Below are 24,266 nucleotides of genomic sequence, written 5' to 3'. Positions count from 1 at the left end.
AAAAAAAAAAAAAGAATATGAGTCAAAAATGCAGCACAATTAATAAGTTTAATGTGTTTGAGCTTTGTTTTTTTTCTTAGAGTTGGAAATGTTTTGTTTTACTATTTAGTCAAGTAAATCCTAGCGGTTACCGTACCTAAGTTAAAAATATTTGATGAAGAAATGCAATCTTTAAAGTTTCCAAACTGTTCTTGTCTAACAGTGTTCTAGTACATATTCAAGAACGGAAAATTGTGTTGGTATGCCATGTGACTTCCTCTGAGTGCACGTGACTTAAAATCTGAAGAACTCTAAGTTTCTTTCAAATTCACGAAAAAGTCAATTAAAATGCTTCAGGAAAACTTTTAACAAAATGAAATATTTATTGTCTTTAATCACACAGAGCATGTGGCTTTAATATAATAAATATGAGTTTTAAAAAATAATAAATTAAAATACTGCAAGGTTTTACAACTATTTAAAACTTAACATCACCTAAGTTCGATTTGAGCACTTTCTTTATCTTCATTGTCACTTTCTTGATTTTTAACACCGTTTTGTTGTGAAATTGTTTTAATTTCATTTTCCTCTGGAATGACTTCGTCTGTTTCTGAAAATGAACAATCCGGTGCTTGTGCTAAGCCTTGGGTCTCCGAAATAACTGGTACATTTTCTTCCTTAGGTAATACTTGGTCGACTTTTGACCTTTCAGTATTTACACTGTGTTCATTTATAGGAGTTATGCCTGAATATTCAGTATTATTTGGTGGAGCATTAGGAGATTTTATAGCCCCTAGATCAGGCGATGCCAGGCCGCCATTAGCCTTTCGCGTTATTGTAACCTCGCCTTGACCAAACCGAAAGTCGACGGTAGCTATCTCATGCGGCTTCCTTCCTAAAACACCAGAATTAGAATTTTCTAATTCCTTTGAATGTCTATGTTGTGTACGAGCTCTTCTCAAATCTAATTTTACTAAAGGATTTGTATATTGCTCGGCTCCTATAAGTACATGGTTGTCGGGAAGGACATTCTTGGTTCCTTCAAATACGTCCAAAGTCTTAAATTTTGACAAAGCCGCTTTTGATGTCATCTTTCTTCTTATGTTATCAGAACTTGACGCTGAAGATAAACTTTGATTGTCTCTTCCGTTGGGAAGTTGTATCTGCGCATGCTGATTGAAGTTTTCTTCGTCTTTGTTGGCATCCATTTTGACAACTGACAATGCTTGTCGAAGGTGAGAAGACCTTGCATTTTCTTTTTTCTCTTTGTCTAATCTAATATTTACAATAGATGGATGAGTTTGTGTCTGACTCATTCGAAGCCAATGTTCTTTATCAGCCTTTCGACGAAGGGTTTCTTCGTCTATTTCTTCAATGAATCTATTGTTGTGAACGTTTTGAAGTTGTGCGAATGTAAATCGGTGATTGGGATTTAGGTTGTAGGCATCAACGGCAAATTGATCTAAATTGATTCTTTTTAATCCATTTAATCCTTGACTCTTCGACTTTGTTATATCTCTACGAGCTGTTTTATTTTCATCGTTTCCATTTTCGTCTGAAAGTTTTACGTTTTGAGTTTTGTCTGTTAAATCAAAAGGGTTTTCACACTTTTCAAGATCGTTCATGTCGGTTTTTAGACTAAGTGAAGATTTTTGCTTCATTTTATAATGGCTTAAAGTCAAATCATTTCGACGAGGTTTCGGAGCAGTATCGGCCCTTAATTCCAGGTATTGATGTTGAATTTGATTCAAAGATTTTAGATTGGTATGGCGTCGTTTCATTTTAGAAATCATTTCATCAGACCGGTAGTTGTTCTGGTACGCCGTCATTCGTTCACGAATCATATCCGCCATGATGGCTCTATCCGCTTTGTCAGTCACGTCTGATGGCATCTCTGAAAACCATTTGTCAATTTTATTGCTAAAAGTAACATTCGATTTACTCCTAGGTCCGAGCGATTTAGTTCGTTTTACCTTTGGCTCTGATTTTGCTCCTTTATTAGGGTCGGTATGTTTTATCACAGGAAAAGACACTGGCTCATTCCCAGCTTCATTTACGTTCACATTCCCGGTTTCATTTCCTACTTCATTTAAAGAAGGTAAATTGAAGTTTGTCATCATAGTTTTCTCACGTTCGGGAAGTCTGGCCATATCCTCTGGCCCAAAGTATGGGGCGTTACTATTTAGCGCTGCTAAACTTGGATCTTTCTTTTCCATTAAACTTAAATCCACGTGACTATGAAAGTGATATTTCTTCTGCATTTTTGCATTTGAAGACTTATTTAAATCCTTGAAACTACTACTACGTTGAAGGCGTTCCTCACAATTACTTTTCTGTCCAGAAAAGGACAAGTCGTCTGCAACTTTAGGAAACTTCCGTCTTGACAGGAAGTTGTACATGTCACGTGGGTTGGTGATATCCGGATGCATATTACCAAATAATGCTGGATTACTTTTCACAAGTAAATCTTTTGGTCTGAATTCCTTTTTAAGTAACTTTTTGTCTGCAATCAACATATTCTCCACGTTTGAAACCAACAGATCGTAATCGATCTCAATACTAGCTTCAATTGCGTGTTCGGGTTCATTTTGACTGTGTGTATTCCTTGGTGTTTCAGATCCTCGGTTATAAAATCGGCTTAGTCCACTAGGTGCAGTCCGCGGCCCTGGATAGTTTGCTACTTCAAGAGCCCTGAAAATAAGAATTACATATAGTAAATTCAAAATGTAAGAAATATGATAAAAAATTATGATAAGTGAGAATTATTTTTAAAATAATATTGTCATACCTGCATTCTGCGTGTGATGTTGTTTAAGACTTTACTGGGTGGAAACACCAAGAAAATTGATGCGAAGTTGTTTAAGACTTTACTTAATAACAACATCAAGAATATTTTATATTACCCATTATAGACATATTGATATACACAGGAATGTAATGACGTTTTATTATGCATATTAAGGAGTAGTGTTTTATAAATTAAGACATCGTCTTCATGAAAGTAAGATTGCGAATTAATATTAAATTACTTCTTACATTATTAAAATATGTTATGAATACAGTAATACTGATAGGATACAACTATCCTTAATAAAAGTGTATTGACGCATTTTACGGTATTAGTTATCTGTTTTAGAGCTGCTATATTCTTAATTAAGTATATTGCTGTAATTCCGCGGATCGATTTTCGTATGAACGATATCACAGACGAAAAACAATACTATCGCATTTTCTGATTTATTTATGTTAATTTCACATTCCCAAAAGGCTCTCCTCAAAGTTTTCTATTATAGTGTTAATATGTCCATGATGATATGTTGATTATTAAATATTCAGCTGCAATTTTCACTGCAGGACTCTTTTCAACAGATTTGAAAAGGACAAATTTTGTAAAAATAAGCGTAGGTGTTTCAAATGTAAAATCTGTTCTAGTCGGATTATAAACACGATATATTGTTGTAAAACTTGTTAAATGAAGCTATAAGTTAATTGAAATGAGTTCTTCCATGACCATTACATTTTTCTCTCTCCCATTCACCCCATTACAAAATAATCCTGAATATTGGAAATGTCAGCGAAATGCCAGAATAAATGCAAGTTGTTGATGGTACAAATAATAAGACAACTGGCCAAGTAGATGATTAATCATTTACACAGTTGAGCCGAAGAAAAAATCAAAATGCCATGTTAAAGAACGAACGAAAAACAGATAAGTCCATAAACGCAACGTATAAAATTAATATTGGGCAACATGGACAATTTCAAAAACCGGTTTGAACTCATGTGTCACCACGTGCATTGACACACAGAACTTCATGTTATGTGGTCAATCGTTTTGTGATACTATTGTGACGTATGTATGTCTCTTTCCTTTGATCATAAAAACTTCCATCCGTCAACTGATCATTTTCGTTACAAAAAAAATGTACTTCCGTATGTTCAAAAGTTTTGTAAAAACAGGATGTGGTATGATTGCTAATGAGACAACTGTCCGCCAGAGACCAAATGATATAGAAGTTACCAACTACGTAGCTATAATATAGTTTACTGCACGGCCTTCAACAATGAGAAAAACTTGCGCAGTAAGATATAAAAGATCTAGAAATAAAAAAATGTAAAACAATTCATACGTCAAACGAGAAAAACGGTCTGAGTTGTGTACAAAACTATGAACGAAAAACAAATGTGATATACAGCAACAAACGACAACCAATGAATTGCAGGCTTCTTCTTCTTCTGACATCAGACTCGGACTTCTCTTGAACTGAATTTTAAATGTGCGTATTGTTACATGTATGCGTTTCCTTTTCTACATTGGCTAAATGTATAGGGGGAGGGTTGAGATTTCATAAACATGTTTAACCCCGCCGCATTTTTTCCGCCTGTCCCAAGTCAGGAGCCTCTGGCCTTTGTTAGTCTTGTATTATTCTAAATTTAGTTTCTTGTGTCAATTTGGAAAGTATGGCGTTCATAATCACTGAACTAGTATATATGTGTTTAGGGGCCAGCTGAAAGGACGCCTCCGGTTGCGGGAATTTCTCGCTACATTGAAGACCTGTTAGTGACCTTCTGCTGTTGTTTTTTCTATGGTCGGGTTGTTGTCTCTTTGACACATTCCCCATTTCCATTCTCAATTTTATTCTTTCTTGGAACAAGCACATACATGTAAGTTCATCATGTCCGTACACAAGATAGAAAATGAAATATATATATATATATATTATATATATATATATATATATATATATATATATATATATATATATATATACAACTCGTCTAAACATCAACCCAACAATGTTAGATCTGTAAATTTGCTTTCGCAAATTTTTGGTTCTTCCCTCGCCGGGATTCGAACCCATGCTACTGTGATATCGTGACACCAAATCGCCTGCACTGCAGCCGTCCCGCTAGACCACACGACCACCTGGGCTCTCAAAAAAAGAGCTTTCTCTGGCCGTGTGTTATCTTTCCACGTCAGTTTTAATCTAGCGGCGTACTGCAGTACATGATATATAAGGCATGAAGATGTTATTGTTACAGATCAGCTAAATTATCTATAGTAAAGGATCCTACAAATGAATGTAAGATACAGTCACAGAATATAATTATATTTATAAGTACGTCTGAGTCAGTGACAACCCTACAACAGATGTATCCATCGGATCGCCATCAATGATGGTGATACATGGCTGTGTGTATATATATATATACAACTCGTCTAAACATCAACCCAACAATGTTAGATCTGTAAATTTGCTTTCGCAAATTTTTGGTTCTTCCCTCGCCGGGATTCGAACCCATGCTACTGTGATATCTTGACACCAAATCGCCTGCACTGCAGCCGTCCCGCTAGACCATACGACCACCTGGGCTCTCAAAAAAAGAGCTTTCGCTGGCCGTGTGTTACCTTTCCACGTCAGTTTTAATCTAGCGGCGTACTGCAGTACATGATATATAAGGCATGAAGATGTTATTGTTTTCAAATCAGCTAAATTATCTATAGTAAAGGATCCTACAAATGAATGTAAGATACAGTCACAGAATATAATTATATTTATAAGTACGTCTGAGTCAGTGACAACCCTACAACAGATGTATCCATCGGATCGCCATCTGTTGTAGGGTTGTCACTGACTCAGACGTACTTATATATATATATATACCAGCCCACACGTACATGTAGGTTAAGCCAGTTTATATATTTAATTTTATCAGATTTAGTTCCCCTATATCATTCCGTTAAAGACAGCAAAATTAATCAAAAAAATCATTCAAATCTTTCATTGGTAATATTTTTATATTTACCTTTATATAATCAACATCAATATCCATCGCTAAGCAATACACATATATTTGATCAACCTCCGTATTTAATTAAACAAACCAGGATTATGGCTGAGCAACTAAATCCTATGTTTTTCTTTTGTAACTGTGCCCAGTCAACTTGATCTTTTCTAAATTATTAATCCCTGTTTAACCATGCTTGGTTTGTTTATATAATCAACAATAAATACTTATTTTTTAAATTAAATTTTTAAATCAACACTCACCTATACGTATATACTAGTAGGTTGTTTAAGTTCAAGATGGGAATTCCATCGATAAGTATATAGGAGGATGTGAATGGGGGTCCTATATCTCTGTGTTTCTTTTATTTTTTTTATGCCATTTTTCTCTTTCTCTTTTTCTTTAATTGTTTTACTCTTATTCTCTATACTGTATATTTCAACATTCAATTATCCCTTTTCTTTATGTTTTAGCCTATTTTTCTCTTACATTCTTGATTTTTTTGCCCTTTTTCTGCCTTTTTCCAAATTATTCTTTTTTATAAAGACTCATTTAGTGCAATCAGTGCACTGAGTACATGTACATACATTTGTGAAAATTTGGTTTTAACAGAGGCGAAATGAATTAAGATACTGTAACACTTATTAAAATTACTGCGAGTTTTTTATGCCTTCACATTCTATTTATAGTATAAGCAAGGACGATCGAGTGTCAAATACACGATAATATTATTTTCAACATACACGTAGCTTGCACTTTTACTGTATATAAGTAAAAATTAATAAGTTAAGAACATTTGACTTTAGGTGCTTTGATTTTTTACTCGCGTTAATTCTGATCGCTGATTGTTTAACATTGTTTGATGTGGTCTTTTATCTATTCGATTTAGTACTTTTACACTTGTATGCATTTTTCTCGATGCTTTATTTTCTCCTTTACAATATATCAACTTAGAATTATGATATACAGTTACAAACGATATATTATTTTAGTGAAATTCATTTGAAGCATACATGTATGGTTTTAGACTAGTAATTTTGGGGCCCTTTATTAGCTTGTTGTTCGGTGTGAGCCAAGGCTCCGTGTTGAAGGCCGTACATTGACCTATAATGGTTTACTATTTTTAAATTGTTATTTGGATGGAGAGTTTTTTCATTGGCACTCACACCACATCTTCCTATACCTATGTAGTGTTCTTTTGTACAATGTAGGTGTCTATATTAACACACCAAATATGTGACGTTCGCTAAAAACGTATATGGTTAGAACTTTTAAGTATAAAGAAAGAGTGTTATCAATTAGGCTCGATGTGATAGTTTACCAACACGCCACAAGGCCTTGTAAGTTTCTAAATCAAGTACAATCTATTAATTATATAAATTTCAGAATAAAATTTATTGTTAACTTTATAGCATCTCTTTCCAAATTTTTTTTTTTTTGCTTATTGCCCGATACATTCATCTACGGAAGCCGGTTAGTGCCATGGTGGATTTTATAAAAGAATATAAGAATTTCCAACATTGTATCGATCACTTAATTAGCAATGACCTTCCTTGTGAAGTTTAATCGAAATTCTATATATTAGTATTTAAACTAAATTTTAGGTTGTTTAAATGTATTTCGTCACGGAACACTATTAAGATTAGTAATTATTACAAGTTTGAGTTGTTTATGTATTTATTTGGTCGTAAACAAACTATTTATTGATCATAAAATCAGGTATGCTTAATATATAAATATAAAGAATGCTCTCTTGAACTGTGAAATGTAACAGTCACGTTGTAAATCAGTAGTGTTGGAAACGTGGTGACCACGCGGTAGTCAGCTGTTTACAATACAATAAAAAAAATTAATTATATCATGGTTACTCTTAATTTTATCATGTTCAGTAAATACGATTGATTCAATTTGTTTGATTAAGTTGAACGTCCAGTGGCAATTATTTCATGCATATTTAGAACTCGAAAGCATAAACAATTCATACAAATTGGTTGTGCAAGATGGGAAATCAGAGTTTAAAAAAAACAGGATACATGAGACAAATATAATACAAAATTGAAAAACAAATATGTAACAAACGACAATCATTGAATCACAGGCTCCTGACTTGGGACAGGTACATGCATACAGAATGTGGCGGGATCTCCACCTTCCCCCTAATCTAGGACAGTGGTGTCTTTTCTTTATTCATTATTACGTTTGTAGAGCAGAGCGTTGACCTTTACATGTGCGATTGATAAATGTAGTTTGTGATTTTGTAAATAGTTATCAAAGATTCCAGACTTATAATTTGATACGCCAAACGCGCGTTTTGTCTTCATAAGACTGATCGGTGACGCTCAGATCAAAATATTTAGAAAGCCAAACAAGAATATTAAGTTAAAGAGCATTGATAACCCATAATTCCAAAAAGTGTTTTTAAATACGGCTAAGGTAATTTATGCCAAGGATAAGAAAATCCTTATAGATTCGAATAATTCATACTTTTTCAAACAGTAAGTTTATAAAAAAAAATGACTACATAATTGATATGTTTTGTCTACATATGACTCTTCAGTGACGCTAGATCAAAATATATAGAAATTAAAACAATTACCTATTTTGACAAATAACATATCAACTTTATAACGCTGTTTTTAGTACTTGGATATTTTTTTTTATTGTCCGACTCCTGACTTTTCTCAAGCACACACAAATGCAAATTGAAAGTTATGTTATTCCAATAGAAATGGATGAGTTCAGCTATTTCCGAAAGTTCGTTCTTATTTTATGCACTTACAAATTATTTTTGGATTGGGGGGGGGGGGGGGGGGGGGGGGGAGATAAGTTCTCTAGAAAGAAACCAATAATTCGTTGGTTGTTTATTGTCATATTTGTTTTTCTTTGATTGTTTTGAGCAAAAATTGGATGTTCATTTTTCTTTTCGAAATCGTTTTTTTAATTACTGAGTCTCCTTAATTTTAATTCAAAATGAAATTTATGTAAAGTATGACAATTACAAGATTATTGGTTTTTTTTTATTTTCATTATATTTATTTCTGAGTTAGATGTCCTGATTTATATAGTCGAAACCTTTAAAAAAAATATGACATACGGCACATCACAGAAAAGGGAAAGGTAGAACATATATCTAACAGTGTATTGAAATCAATTTGAATTTTCAGTATACATTGAAGTTTTATTTTTTTGTACCAGTTGTTGGACTCTCATATTATACTTATCAAAAGAAAAAGCTCAAAAGAAATGGATGAACTATAATTATATAAAGAATAGGAATACAGCATCGCACCACATAACCTTCCATTAAAAATCTTTTTTTCAATAAAAAACATAGAAAATAATATCGATTACGGTATTGGATTATATGAGCATTAAAAGGATAACAATTTAAAGTAGGTTGCAATAAGAATGAAGACCTATTTTAAAACACTTTTAATATAAATCAATAAAGCTTTATATATTTTCAAAAAGATACACGCGTCGTGAGTTGATATAAGATAATATTTGTTTTAATGCTTAAATGCGTTTTAAGAATAAGATCTTCGAATTCTTATATATATATATATATATATATATATATATATATGACTTTTTGACACTAAAGAAAACATGTAGTTGTACGCTTATCTTATTTGACTGTTTCTTGGTTTTAAACGACATATTGATTGGATGTCAGATAAGATTTTGCTATTTAAAAAGTTTGATGCGAATATATAATATGTTATATGAAATTATCATTTTGTATCGTCAATTTATAAAAGCGCCTCACGATCGCATGTTAGGTATTTATACATTCTTGGTTTTCAAATATGTGCGCTAGAGAATGATGCTGTAGAATTGGTCCACGTTCCTGAAGCATATGCTCTTATACTTTACTTTTAGGGTTATTTTGTTTGTGAGCGAGCTGTCTTCATATTCTATAATTGTCATTATCTAGGTCTCTTGGGGAGAGTTTTCTTATCGGAAATCATACCACATCTTCCCTTTTTTATATTACCTGCATTATTTTTTACTTGTGCTGTTTGGACTCAGTAAATTGTGTCCCCATTGGTGTAGTGTATGCCCTTATATTTTACAGTTAGGGATTTCTTTTTGTGAGAGAACTGTTTTTATATTCCTTCAGTCACGTTCTAATTCTTTTACTGTCGTCTATCCCGGTCCCCTTCTATGTCTTTTGAAGAGAATTGTCTCATCGGCAATCATATCACATCTTTTTTATTATATTTTATGCAAAAATGTTTACTTGTGATGTGTGGATACAGTATAATATATTCCAGTGCATGTAGTGTATGCCCTTGATTTTACAGTTATGGTTAGGTTTTTTTGTGAGAGAGCCGTCTTCATATTCCATTACAGTCATTTTCTATGTCTCTTGTGGGGAGTGTTTCTCATTAGCAACTACACTACATCTTTTTATTTTTATATAACCCTTGCTTTACTACCAGTTTCTTAAAAAGTCTTTCATAATTGTTAAGTAACGTGTGGGAGAGATTGACACAATGCGCTCCGACCGGATGTTGTCTGGATAAATATACATACAAAAGCTAGAGCAACGTACAAGTGCTTAACAAACTCTCCATTTGCATATATATAGGAGTGGAGGGTCATACATCACAATTCCATAAAGGTCAACAACACGAAGTCTGAGGTGAGATCGAATATCTATTAACAGAATAGATTTATATATCACAAGTACACACCCGTGATATCGCGGGTCCGTGACTGATTTAAAGTATATAACTATGCCTAAGCCTTATTTTAGTAATTAGTATTGTCATCTGATAAAGTCATGTCGATTATAAGATACAAAGTTTTCTCTGCTTTCAAATCTTTCTGTTTGAACCCGTCGACCTGGAACAATTATTGGTAATATTAATTATTTGGAAAACAAAAGGTCCTGGCTATCCAGGAATGGAGTATTTTTTAATCAACAGCATTGTCCTATATTAGTTATCTTGGAAAGTCTTGCTGATTGCTGAATAAAACTACAATAGGGAACAATTTGACAATGATTGAATTTAGTAGTGTCAGCCCTTTGATTATGACCCGTGTATATAGCAAAATCCTAAATACACCGTTTGGTGGTGCGCCTGTCAAATGCGGAACGTACAGATAAGGTAATAGCTAACAGATGAATATACTATTGGTATCGGTATCGGATACGACCCGGAACTTGTTAATTATTGGCAATATTAATTATGTGGAAAACAAAAGGGTCTGGAGTGGTGTAATTTTTAATCTACACCATTGTCCTATATAAGTTATATATAGAGGTGAATTCTTTGATTTGTCGTTTTTACCCGATGACGGCTGACAAATTGGACCTCGTAATTTTAGTATTATAGATAATGACAATGCTGAAAGTGACAAGAAACTGTTCAAGTTTATTTCACTAGCTCAAAATCCATCTTCATGAAACTCCGCATTTTTGTGTCTGCCCAAAGCCTCTGACTTTTGTTAGTTTTGTATGTTTTTTTTAAATTCTAGTTCATTTATATGTTTTGGGGTTTAGTATGACGTCCATTTTCATTTAACTAGAACAAATTTTAATTTAGTGGCCAGCTGAGGCTCACCTCCGGTTGCGAGATTATCTCGCTGCGTTGAATACCCAAATTATGGTTGCATTTGACTGTTATCTGCGCTTTGGTAGAGTTGCCGTCTCTTTGCCATAATTATTCCATATTTTCATTCTCAATTTAGTGATATATTGACGTATATTAAGAAACAGGTACATATGTTTGGCTTTAATTTAATTTCATATCAAATTTCAAATACCAAAAAAATGAATAATAATAAAAGGTTCCTGACATTTTTTTCTTCTTTTACAGATTTTTTTTTAATCTGATCTAAAATTAAAAGGTATCACACCAAATCACAATCAGAAATCGCAAATCACAAATCGCACAAGTAAAGAGTTAACGAGTATTGAGGATACACAATTCAAAAATATTGTGTCAAATACGGCTAAGGTTTTCTATGCCTGGCATAAGAAAATCCTTAGTGTTTCGAAAAATTCAAAGTTTCGTAAACCGAAAATTTATCTAAATGTCCACATAATTGATATTCATGTCAACACGAAAGTGCGGACTACTGGTGATATTTTCGGGGACGAAACAAACAACATACCAGGGCTGAAACGCACAAAACTACTAAAGTTAAGATTTGTTCCAAACGGATGGACTTTTCGTCATGTCCTACAATATAAGTACTACGATTCAATATCTTAACTCAAGTGGTTTGATGCATATAAACCCTGAGTACAAGACTAATTAAAGAGTTAGAACGGTTATAGTACGTCAGTTAAATTGTGTCTTAGTGAAAAGGAAGAGGTACATTTGCAACCTTAATCATTGTAAACACTCAATAACGAGTTAAATGGGAAATATAAATATAGTTGTGTGCTTGCGATTATTTTTTCAGTTTAATTTATAAATTGTACTTTTAAGGCAAACGAACATTCCTCTTCTGTGGTATTCAGACGCTCAAGGATAATATATAAATTATCAAAACAGAAAAAAAGCAACACATACTTTAGATGGCAGTCAGTGTCTTCTTAATTTCCCGCTCAAATTCTTACAAACACCAGACGACATCCTCCGTTTTAACAATAATAATGATCAAGTGATGGTTTTATTACAACAAGGGGAAACCAATGAAAGTTCAAGGGCTTCCACAATATAATATTGTTTACTTAAGGTGTTTTATGTGTAAAGTGATGTCAATAGTCTATTCCAGTGTGCGTAGTTTACTTAAGAATAACTTTTTGGAGTATAACAGTATTTTGCTAACGATATTGTTCAATTTTGACCCGTTTCACAATAAGAATGAAAATATGTTCTTTAATAAAACTATCACCTACTTGATCTTTATATATTTAAATTCAAATTTCTTCTGATTACTTTGCTTTTAGTTTGTTCACTTTTTAGATACATAAATAGAGTCAATACACGTCGATTAATGCAGTTGACGGCTTAAAAAATGTTTAAAATTTAAGGGTATCGTTTTCGGTCAACCTTTTTGTCCCAAAGAAAAAGATTATGTCTGCTCAATATACAATGTAGTTCTCAATATATATTCATACATTCAAAAATTGTAGGTATATAGCTTTATGAGTGATTATAGGAATATTTACTTTCAAATAGTTTTTCTTAACAATGAAAAGACATATGCCATGTTTAGGTTTAGGCTTTTTGTTAGTTTAAACATATTTTATTGTTCAAAAAGGACAAATGGATTAGACACAAGTTTTGCATCTAAGTAACGTCTTCTCCAAGCTTTTTGTTAATAAATACTAGACATTTTGATAGTCATTTCAGACGTTTTTATGTGCATTCAGCCTTTACTTTGACAGTATATATATAAAGTCCAGGTATTCAAAAACGGATCACATCTTAAATAATTCATCAGTATCTAGTTCTAGAATTTTTTTTAAAACAAATGCAATTTATCTCCCGTTAACCACGTAAACACGTAAAAATTTCACACAATCTAAGAATTACACACATGCTTTAAATTGTAAACACGCTAATTAAACATTACACATATTGGCAATAAACATAACACACATTGGCAATCTAGAAATTACACATGAAATATTTCGTTTATTGACTTTCATTACAGATACAAGAAGATATTTCGAAATTCAGAAATAAACTAAGAAATTAATGTGTTGTTATTGATACAGAGACCCTGTGCCGCTCATACAACATAATTAAGTGCAGTAAACTTCGAAATATGAGGGGAAAGCTGTTTAAGCTGAAGCAATAATTTGTCTAGACTGCTCTTTGTACTTTATCTGTTTATCTTCCAAACTGATATAACCTCAATAATATGGAAAACCAACACTTTAAACGTGAGACGGGCGATTTATAAACGAACAGACACACAGACCAGAAACATAATGCCCCGTCTATCGTACATATTACATGTAGGTGAGGCATGCTAATGGAAAATAATGTCTTACACCTTTTCAAGAATCTATCCAATCTACTTTCTTTACCATCTCATTATGCTCTTACCTGGAATAACAGCATGTTTAATTTCTCCAAAAAGTATATTCTCATTATTACATGTAAATCAACTACATGTATTATAATTTTCCATTCATCAAGCAGTGTCCGTTAAACTGAGTCCTAGATATAACTTCGGAAAAGACACTTTTGTACTGGATATTTTCCTTTCGGTTTTTATGTATTGTCGTTAATGTAAATATTTCAGCTGTGAATTATTCAGTTCAAAATTAATTTTCTTCAAGAGATCGATGGCTATGTTAAAATTTAAACTATTAGTTTTACAGGCTCGTAAAATTCCGGATTATCAATGAAATTGTTGATTTTTTTCACATTGCTGTTGATTTTTCACGTAGTTCTGTTTATATTACACCAACACACAATTTAAAGACCATTCATTCTATTTATTACCTAAATCCTTTTTAAATTTGTTAAATTATTCAATTAAAATACAAAAGAGAAACTGTTTGTTTAGTCGCGAAGGTCAGTATATAAAAATAGTTTTGACCCGATAGTACGTCGTTAAAAACCCAAGAACAAAGACATTTAACACGGGACAAAGTGTTAATACTTTAAAGTCTTTAAAAAAATTTAACAAAAAACTAGACTTGGTTAGAAAAAAAGACTGAGTTTTAAATATTTTAACATTGTAACATATATTCGACGTAAACTTTTTAAAACACATATTGAAACTTAACAATTTGTAATTTGCACACTTGAATCGGTATACTATAGAGCCAACTGAAGTAGTGATTTTTCATTATTATAATAAAATATAAAGATAGATATACGTTGTTTTATATTGTATGTTCTTTTAAGTTACCTTTGTTATTTCTCTGCATGGTAGGGACAGAAAGGGAGAAGGAAGGAAACCACAAAAATATACATAAATTCTTTAATATTTTCATGTGCCGTACCAAGTCCGGAACCAGATGCGGATCTAGGATTTGTGAAAGAGGTCGTAAATCTTAAAAATTGAATTAACAGAACAATTTATTGTTAAATAAATTTGAATACGCTACATTTAACATATGGTCAAATCGTTGACAGAGTTACCTCCTCCTAAATTGTAATTAAAAAGTATCATTCTGCATTGATAACAATCAATAGTTACGAAAAAAGGTACATTTGAAAAATCAAGGCAATTTGACAGTGTAGTACAGAGTGGTTTGATTTATTTACCAGTTCTGGTGGGTTGGTACCATGAAAACAGCAAATCAGACATTGGTGGTAGACCAGAGAGTTTTGGTAACACGAACAATTTAGTTGTGAAAATGAGAAAGGAAATGGGGAATGTGTCAAAGCGACAACAACCCGACCATAGAGCAGACAACAGTCGAAGGCCACCAATGGGTCTTCAATGTAGCGAGAATTCCCGCACCCGTGGGTGTCCTTCAGCTGGCCCCTAAAAATATGTATACTAGTACAGTGATAATGGACGTCATACTAAACTCCGAATTATACACAAGAAACTAAAATTAAAAATCATACAAGACTAACAAAGGCAGAGGCTCTGACTTGGGACAGGCGCAAAATTGCGGCGGGGTTAAACATGTTTATGAGATCTCAACCATTCTGCTGCTCTATGAGTGCGCTATGCGATGTAGGAGACATTGATTGCGGTGAGGATTTGACTTTTTCGGTTTGATGTTCAGCAAATTCTAGATAGGTAACATATCCATTAAGCCCTCAGTGTTCGTGGCAATCATAATTTCCGGGGCATTATTCTGACTGATCAAATCTGTATAACATCCATGTATTTGAAATTACCAAATATAGAATATAAGTGATGTTTATCCTGTTTTATATATCATAAGGAATGTCATCCATGACGACACAACTTATTAATGCCAGCTTTCAGCGATGGCTCGAAAACACAGTTGTCGTTCTTGGATTTTCGTTGTCTGCCCATAGCGTGGATAGTTTTTCTCATACGACTTCTAATTTATTTCTATACATTGCATGCATAAATAAGCAAATTAGTAAGAGGATGCAATTACATGAAAACAAAAATCGGTCATGAATATTTAGGTGAAGTTGTGATTTGGATTTAAATTAGAGTCTTACTCGAACTCTACGTCAAATGATGACTCAAATTCAAAGTTGAAGTCGAATAGTACCTCGAACTCTACCTTTAAATTTAAAAAGTTCAACTCGAAACTTGGTACAGATGTGGTTGAGAGTTGTCTTGTTGGCAATCATACCACATTTTGTATTTCTATATTAGGCCGAGTTGAAAAGGGTAAAACATTAGTATGTCTGAATTTATCAAATTGAATCTTGGATCCCCTCAAAACTATATGTTCCTTATTTTGAGTTACATGTAGAGCAGGTTTACTTTCCTAAACTTTTGATACCATTTGTCCAAAAAATAGTCCACTTCTCTGTAAAAATCAATAAGATAGAGCAGATGCGATTCAATTTCTTAATTTTTATTTAATGTCACAAGAATATATCACGATATAAGTATTCTCGGTCTGTAGCTGTTTGGTTAATGGAATGACGTTGATGCTGATATTTCTATAAGTGCATGCAACAGCTGTTTCCGTATTCCAACGCAAATGTATGTTGTAATGTTTGTCACGAATATTTGCGTTTGTTTTTCGTTAGACACCTTCAAGATACGACTTTATCTTGTGATCTTTAAAGTTTATAATATTCATTTATACATGTACCAACTTCCATTTAGATGATGCCTTACTTTGTCTCGTAGACGTTTAAAAAAAAAAAAGAATTACATTGTTGATTAAAATGCGTTATTATAAATATAAGATTGAGAATGGGGAATGTGTCAAAGAGACAACAACCTTATCGAAGAGTAGAAAACATCAAAAGCCACCAATGGGTGTTCAGCAGAAAGCAAATAAAATCACACACCCAACTGCGGGCTTCAGCTTTCCCTTAAAAAATGTGTACTAGTCTAATGAAATTTGACGTCACACTTACCCCAAAACATGCAAATGAACTAAAATATGAAAAGCATACAAGACTAACAAAAGCCAGACAATGGGCTTTAAAAGCACTAAACATTGTTTAATTTGAATAATTCAGAAATATTTATTGAATATTTCATCTTTTTTGTATAATACAATTATATAAATCATGTACATACATGTATGTGACGTACATGTACACATTGTGCGTTTGCTGTTAACAACAAAAAGATAAAAGAAAACTGCCATATTCCCATCCACTAAAAAATTGTTTCGACCCATGCATGAAACGACACAATAGTATTGCACCATACATCGTACAATGTTACTGAGACAGGGCCAGTTTATATAATATAAAAGCTGTTTTAAGAACATACTGTTTAGCCATAGTATACAATCTATGTACTCTTACAAAAGATATTATTTTTAGTAAATACCTATAACCTCGTATTTATGTCGCCCTGCACATGCATGAAATATTAACCACTGGACTCTAAACACCCAACAATCAATAAATCGTATGTATGTCTTTTAAAATATGACTTGTATTGTCGGGTACAGGTTTTTTATTTTATACCCTACGAAGTTGCCAAGATGTCCGAGTTTTTGTCAAATTTGTACATAATCCTGGCTGATGCTTTAGTTAATCAATTGGTTTAATTGCGATGTATACAAATCAGCTGCTATTAAAAATGCATAAGCTGCAAACTTTGATTTGAATGTGTGTGTGTCACAAATGACAAAATCGATGTGTATAAATATATGAAAAGTTCATTTGAACATTACAGCTAAATTTAGTGACTAATAATGCAATTGTAATCGACATGCATTCATATACAAAGCATTTCCTCCCAAATGAAGATTTAAAGATTGGGATATTCAACCTGCATTGTTACCTAACAATTTCTATATAGAAATTATATATACTAAACTTGAAGTTACATTTGCAATAACGGTTGATTTGACACACAATTGAACAACAATTTATAACTTAAAAAGGCTATTCAAAAAATTCCATAATGTGTCTGCAGCCGTAAATATTTTCTTAAAAGTACTTTATACGTTATTTGAAACCTTTTGAATCTTTATAACAAAATTGATGCTACTGTATGCGGTAATCAAAAAGTTCGTAATTCGTACTATTCATTCCAGTTCTAATGATTACAGCTGAGTTCCTAACGCATGTAAAGCAAGACTTTGGTTTACTTGCTTGCTTTGTATGCGTATTGTACAATTGTGAATGGTTCAGTATAGAAAGATGCCGATGACAGGAAAACATGTTTCTTTGAGTTACTTACAAGCGGTCTCAATCAAGAAGAAACTGAAAACAAACTGACACGTACTTATGTAAATAAATGCTGACGTACATGTTTAATCAAATGAAACCAACATGTTTACCACATTCAAGCCCCTCCCCATCCCCCACCCCTCCAAAAAAAAGGACAGGACAAATAGGCAAATGTAACTTTTATTAGTATTCAAAAAGTAAAATCACAAAAATACTGAACTCAGAGAAAAATCAATTCGGAAAGTCCATAATCACATGAAAAATTCAAATAACAAAACGCATCAAAAACGAATGGACAAGAACTGTCATATTCCTGACATGGTACAGGCATGGTACAGAAATGGATGATAAAAGAATCACTGCTAATTGCTTGTATTTTTTTGACGTCAACGCACCTAGATATTACATACATATGAATTATTATGTAGTTGTTTTCCATATAAATTTCATTTTCAAACTGGCATGGTTTCATAAAAAAAATTAATAAATATTTATTGTTTCGTAACAAGGAAACTACATTAAGCTTTGGACTAAACTGATTTACTTTGTTGTTATTGAAATGCAGCGTTTTAAGCTTGTCAAAAAACAATTCAATTTTCAAAACTTGATAGCTATGAATACAAAAGAATTAAGTGATTGTAAAATACTCAAAGGGATCGATCATATTTGAAATAAAACTTTGTCTGGTCTCAAGTTTCATAGTATACAATTAAATGTAATTATATACACTACATTCTTAAACACCTGCAGACATGCGTCAAACATTTTTGAAGTGTTGAAAAATATGGTTTTCCATTAAAATGGAATTTAAAAGCTTTGTTCAACATATTTTAAGACATAAAGTAATATTTTACCGTTATCAATAATTGGAGAGGATATTTTAATCCTTGTTTAAATGTACTCTAATGTTACACGTGGGTGTTAAACATGGCAACACAGACATTAAATCCACGCAGTGTTAAAAATATATAAATTTCATTGTCCATCTGAAACATGTCCAATACAAAATGCTTTCTTTTAATCATAAAAAAAGAAGATGTGGTATAATTACCAATGAAACAACTCTCTACAAGACACCAAAACGACACAGAAATTAGCAACTATATGTCACTGTACGGCCTTCAACAATGAGCAAAGCCCATACCGCATAGTCAGCTATAAAAGGCCCCGAAATGACAATATAAAACAATTCAAACGAGAAAACTAACCGCCTTATTTATGTACAAAAAATAAACGAAAAATAAATATGTAACACATAAACCAGAACCACTGAAATACAGGCTCGATCCTGACTTGGGACAGGCACGTATAAACATAATAATCAGTCTACTTCGTCGGTTTGCAAGATAATTATAGAACTGTGTGGTAATCAGGACAATTTTGAGCGTAATTAAGTGGCGTTTCCAAAAAAATTCACACGGAAAAAGAGGGGGGGCAATGACTGCCGATGAGGGGATCCGCTCCTGTCATGCTTCAGTGAAACCCTAAATAATTAACCTAATTGTTACTACAGAAAGAGGGCAACCTTCCAAATCCGCCTCTGTTAATTTGTTTAGTTGTATATTTTCAAACGTGTTATATGTAGCGGAGCAGTAGCATCATTAATATTCATGAGTGTTTCTTACCAATACCTTCAATGATACCAACGTAAACAATGAGAATAAAAAAATATTCAATCCTTTCGTTTCTGGCTTAATTTTAGTTTTAGTTTGAGTTTATTTTTATCATTGGGGGTTAATTTTGAAGTAGATTTTTATACATCAACGTCAACAAAAAGAATGGGTTGACAAGATTCAAATGCTGCAGTACGAAAAGCCAATGCTAAACAAAAATGCGACAAAGCAAACGTCAGTCTTGTTACAGTATTATATACGCGAGTTGAAGAAAAAATCAAAATATAACAGACACGTCACGAATAAATAACTTTCTAAAGAAATCAAATTTCTGCATTTGAAACTTCGAGATGCGTTTAATCCTCTTTAAGAAAGACTATGATTCCTCGGTAGAACCTCGCCCTTCCCAGGTTTCTCAGCCTCATCCAAAAAAGTTTATATTTTCCTGACATTGATCTAATATTGTATATAATTATCCTTAGTAAAATAAGTTATTTAAGAATTGAATGCTTCTTTTTGTAACTTCATTGGGGTGTAAAAGCGTTGACCGAAGTACATTTTGTATGAAGCGCGGAAAAATGTGTGCACGGTCAACGCTTTTACAACTCTATGAAGTTACAAAAAGAAGCATTCAATACTTATAATTACATTTTTTAGCTAGAATCATGAAAACACGAACTTTATCAATTTTTTATTCAATTTACCTGTGCACTTTATTGTGGGACCTCGAGTTATCATGAATGATAAGTTGTATTGAGTGATGCAATTGCTTTAGAAATAACACGTGATGTGCAGTTAGCCAATCAGAATAACGTATTATAATGAAACATACATCTAATGTAATTATTCACACATAAATATAAAATTATAAATTGATATTTCAAATATGTCACTAAAAATAAGATCTTGAAATAAATTGGTACATATATATATAATACATGTTCCAAGCTATTAAAAAATAATGCGCAATATTTAAGAGTATGATATCAACTTCGAGATGCGTTTAATCCTCTTTAAGAAAGACTATGATTCCTCAATACACAGATTTGAAAATTTGATGTCGAAAGTTTTCAGTTTTTACTATTGTCATGGCATATACAGTGGCGGATCCAGGAGAGGGTTCCATGGGTTGGAACCCCCTTTTTGGACGATCAATGCATTTGAATGGGGACATATAGTTGGAACCCCCTTTTTTGTCCTGGGTTAGGATCCCCCCCCCCTTTTTTTTAAATGGCTGGATCCGGCCCTGATATACTTATATTGTGTTTACATGCATGAAGGATATTAATGTCTCTGGAATGTAATGTTTGTCATGTTATAAAAAAGATTGGCGTGTCTTAAACAGAACTTTATCCTTTTCCACCTTTAGTAGACCTATTTTATTGGAAAGTATAAAATCATAAATAAAATCAGTATTTAACGGGATAACAAAAGTAAAAGTAAAAGATAGACCTTCTCATTTTTAACCTTAGTTATCATGGTTATTAAGTTATTTAAGTCTTATATAACTAAATAAATCAATTAAATGAAAATTACAGGAACGAAAATTTAACTTTTAAAGTACAGGTCATGTACTTCATAAATTGTCTATCAGAAGCAAGACCTTTACGTAATACTTATAGATAACTTAACCAAGTAAATTGTGAGGCTTATATGAAGTTTCAGCTAAGTTGTTTTTTATTATTTTTTTTATTTCATTTGATAAAATAAGTTAATAAAACGGAATTTGGAAATTTTGAACATAAATCAAAATGAAATATAGCCATTCTTTGAAAATCACAGAAATAAATGGTAAATATATTCTTATACGTTTATTTGATAACTCTTGGAGAACAATATCATTAGGAAAATAAAACTCTTGGAGAACAATATCATTAGGAAAATAAAAACTAATACAGTTCTCATAAGTTATAAAAAAAAATATGTGGTATGCTGCCAATGATACATGTACAACTCTCCATCAGTGACCAAATAGCTTATATAGAAGTTAACTACAACAGGTTACTATCATGACGGCTTTCATCAATAACCAGAGCCCATACCGCATATTCAGCTGTATAAGGCCCCGAAATTACAACTTTAAAACAATTGAAACGCGAAAATTCTGATTCATGTACCAAACAATCTTTGAAGACGCATGGTGGTCAGGAGTTAATGAATGAATATACCACTTATAAATTCCTTGCGATCGAAGCACTTTTATGGACTTACCATCACCTAGAGCGCTCAAAAATTAAAGGCTAGGCATGCAAAAACACGTGGACACAAATGGGGCTATGTTACCATAAGCGTAAGAAAAGCCAAATTCATGAGGTCAAATTTTTCTGAGGGAGTTGGAACCGTAGCTTCTATATATTTTTTGTTATGCCGATGATTATTTTCTATTTTGAAAACAAATTATCTATAAAATAATTACCAAAGAAAAACACCGAAACATGTAATAAATTGACTCAAAACGGGATCATAGTATTCGGGACTACGGTTGACGAGAAGAATTTTCATATTCTGCCGCGCTAACTTGAGATTCAAGTTGTGAAATTTTATTTGAAATAAATAATTTTAGATCGATACCCATTATCTGCCATTTTTAAACATATAACATTTGTGCTCTTGAATTCAATGTTTTCAAAAATGATTTTAGGGAACTATTTATATGTGATTATTAAGCATACTTACATTGAGTCAATTATCCATCTACAAAGCGTTTGAAGAGATAATCAATTAATCCGTTGATATGGTTAGATTATCGTAATCAAAACACTATTACGTTTTAACTAACAAACATTCAAATTAACAGTGCATTTTAAAAACTTCGAGATTCGATTTTTACAAACTGTCATTCATTTCATAAATTCAAAACAATACTATGTGCATGGGTAAATTTCTATTGTGAACACCAGAATGATCTTTTTGAAATTTGAAAATAAAAAATAATTAGTTATTTAAATGTTGCATTGAGTAGGTAATATAACACTGTGTAAATTAATATCTGAAAAAATATTGACTGAAACGCTTAGATATGAAATTAAATGTCTGTAATTATCTTAAATTTGACATTTTAAACTTCAGAAATGTAATTGATCATTAATCATTAACGGCAGTAGTGAAAAATATAAAGTTCACTTTTCTTGTGATAAATTACCCTCCCCTTTTCGGGTGAGATCCGTTTGCGCCAAAAATGCGTCCTTTTGCGCCACAACTTTTTTCTCCAATGCTACGTTTGCGCCACCTGTTTTGAAATTACATGGTATCATTTGTCCAAAACTAAAACAAATTTAATGTGTTTAGTGGCTTGTAACTTTATTGTCCAGATCATAATAATTCCTGTAAAATGCTTCTGCTCCATTACTGGTACGTGTTCTACTCTATTCTACCATATAGTGACAGCCTTCCCAAACAGAGCGGTAGATAGTTTCAGCCTATACGGATGGTGGGAACAAAGCCCTGTGTCATCAACATATGTGGCTAAAACCTAATCACCAAAGCTTCTATTTTCTTCTCTTTTGGCATATCTTGTAGTAAATATTCACATGGACTGTCTAATGCATTACAAGTCATTTCTCTCCGGATGCTAATTTTCATGGTGAAATATCTCCAACATAGTGATACTTTTTAAGCCAAAAATTAGGACAGGTAAATTGGCGCAAATGAGTTTCGAATATTGGCGCAATTAATACATTTGGAAAACAAAATTTGGCGCAAATGATACCCCTGAAAAAACAGTAATTGGCGCAAAAGGACTACTGCCCCCTTTTCTCTCTCTTTTTTATGGCTCTTTCTAGTGTATTTGGTTCTCATACATGTACATGTAATATAAAGCATAACTTATGGGTGGAAGATTCATCTTTTATCCTTTCCCGCTTGTTAAAATGATTGTTCTTTTGTCTTTGGTAGATCGCTTTTATATTCAGATTCTAAAGAATCGTCATGAACGTGTATGAAATATTTGTCAGTGGACACTAATCAAACAATTATGGTTTTAAAGAAAACAGTGGCTGGTATATTAAGATGAGTTATAAAGATAATTCAAATACTTGAAAACACATACACCCGATTGTACAATGTACAAAATCAAGTAATGCTGTATGACGATAAAAACAATGCTGAGATCACAACAGAACAGTACCGGTTGATCCGGTAAAACTCACACTCTTAAAAAAGGTAAAATTCAAAGCTTGAAATGACAAAATATCAAAATAAAGTAAAATATAAATATAATACTTTAGATATCTTTTGACATGGTTTTACAATACGTTGATGTATATGTAAAACTATTATATTTAATTCTTAAAACTATCGCCACATTCTATCTCGAGTCATAACAATGAATTCATTTTCAAAAATAAAGAATATTAAAAAAAAATGGATGTTTGGTTCTTTTTTTTTTAATTCTACTACGGACAATATGATTATTTCATATCCACACATAACAATATATCTATCTACTTAATAAAGAAAATATAGTCTTATATACTTCATACATTTAAAAATGCGTTTTACAAAGTCTGAAGAAAAGGTCTGTGGAGTGATATGATAAATTAATAGATTAATAGAAAGCTTTATAATTAATTAAAAGTCATACGTTTATATAGTGACATGCAATAATGCATGTACGTAGTCGACGGAACATATTTAAATTATTTCCCAATTTGAA

At 32.4% G+C, this 24,266-nt stretch overlaps 1 protein-coding gene across 2 annotated transcripts; it reads right to left on the bottom strand.

Moving 5' to 3' along the window:
* Nucleotides 1–342: 342 nt before the first annotated feature.
* Nucleotides 343–22,475, bottom strand: LOC139491492 (uncharacterized). 2 transcript variants are annotated; one of them, XM_071279209.1, is made up of 2 exons: nt 22,289–22,475; nt 343–2,670 (listed from the first exon to the last, which is right to left on the bottom strand). In XM_071279209.1, coding segments are annotated over exons 1-2 (2,202 nt in total). In that variant the 5' UTR covers nt 22,291–22,475; the 3' UTR covers nt 343–470. The 2 variants fall into 2 exon arrangements, with proteins under 2 accessions (XP_071135310.1, XP_071135311.1); XM_071279210.1 differs by lacking the exon at nt 22,289–22,475 and adding an exon at nt 13,788–14,138.
* Between the last annotated feature and the right edge of the window lie 1,791 nt (nt 22,476–24,266).

The sequence above is a fragment of the Mytilus edulis genome, chromosome 10 (genome assembly GCF_963676685.1).
Source record: "Mytilus edulis chromosome 10, xbMytEdul2.2, whole genome shotgun sequence".
NCBI lineage: Eukaryota > Metazoa > Mollusca > Bivalvia > Mytilida > Mytilidae > Mytilus > Mytilus edulis.
Note: the sequence above shows the minus strand (reverse complement) of the source record. Positions and strands in the feature narration are given on the sequence as shown.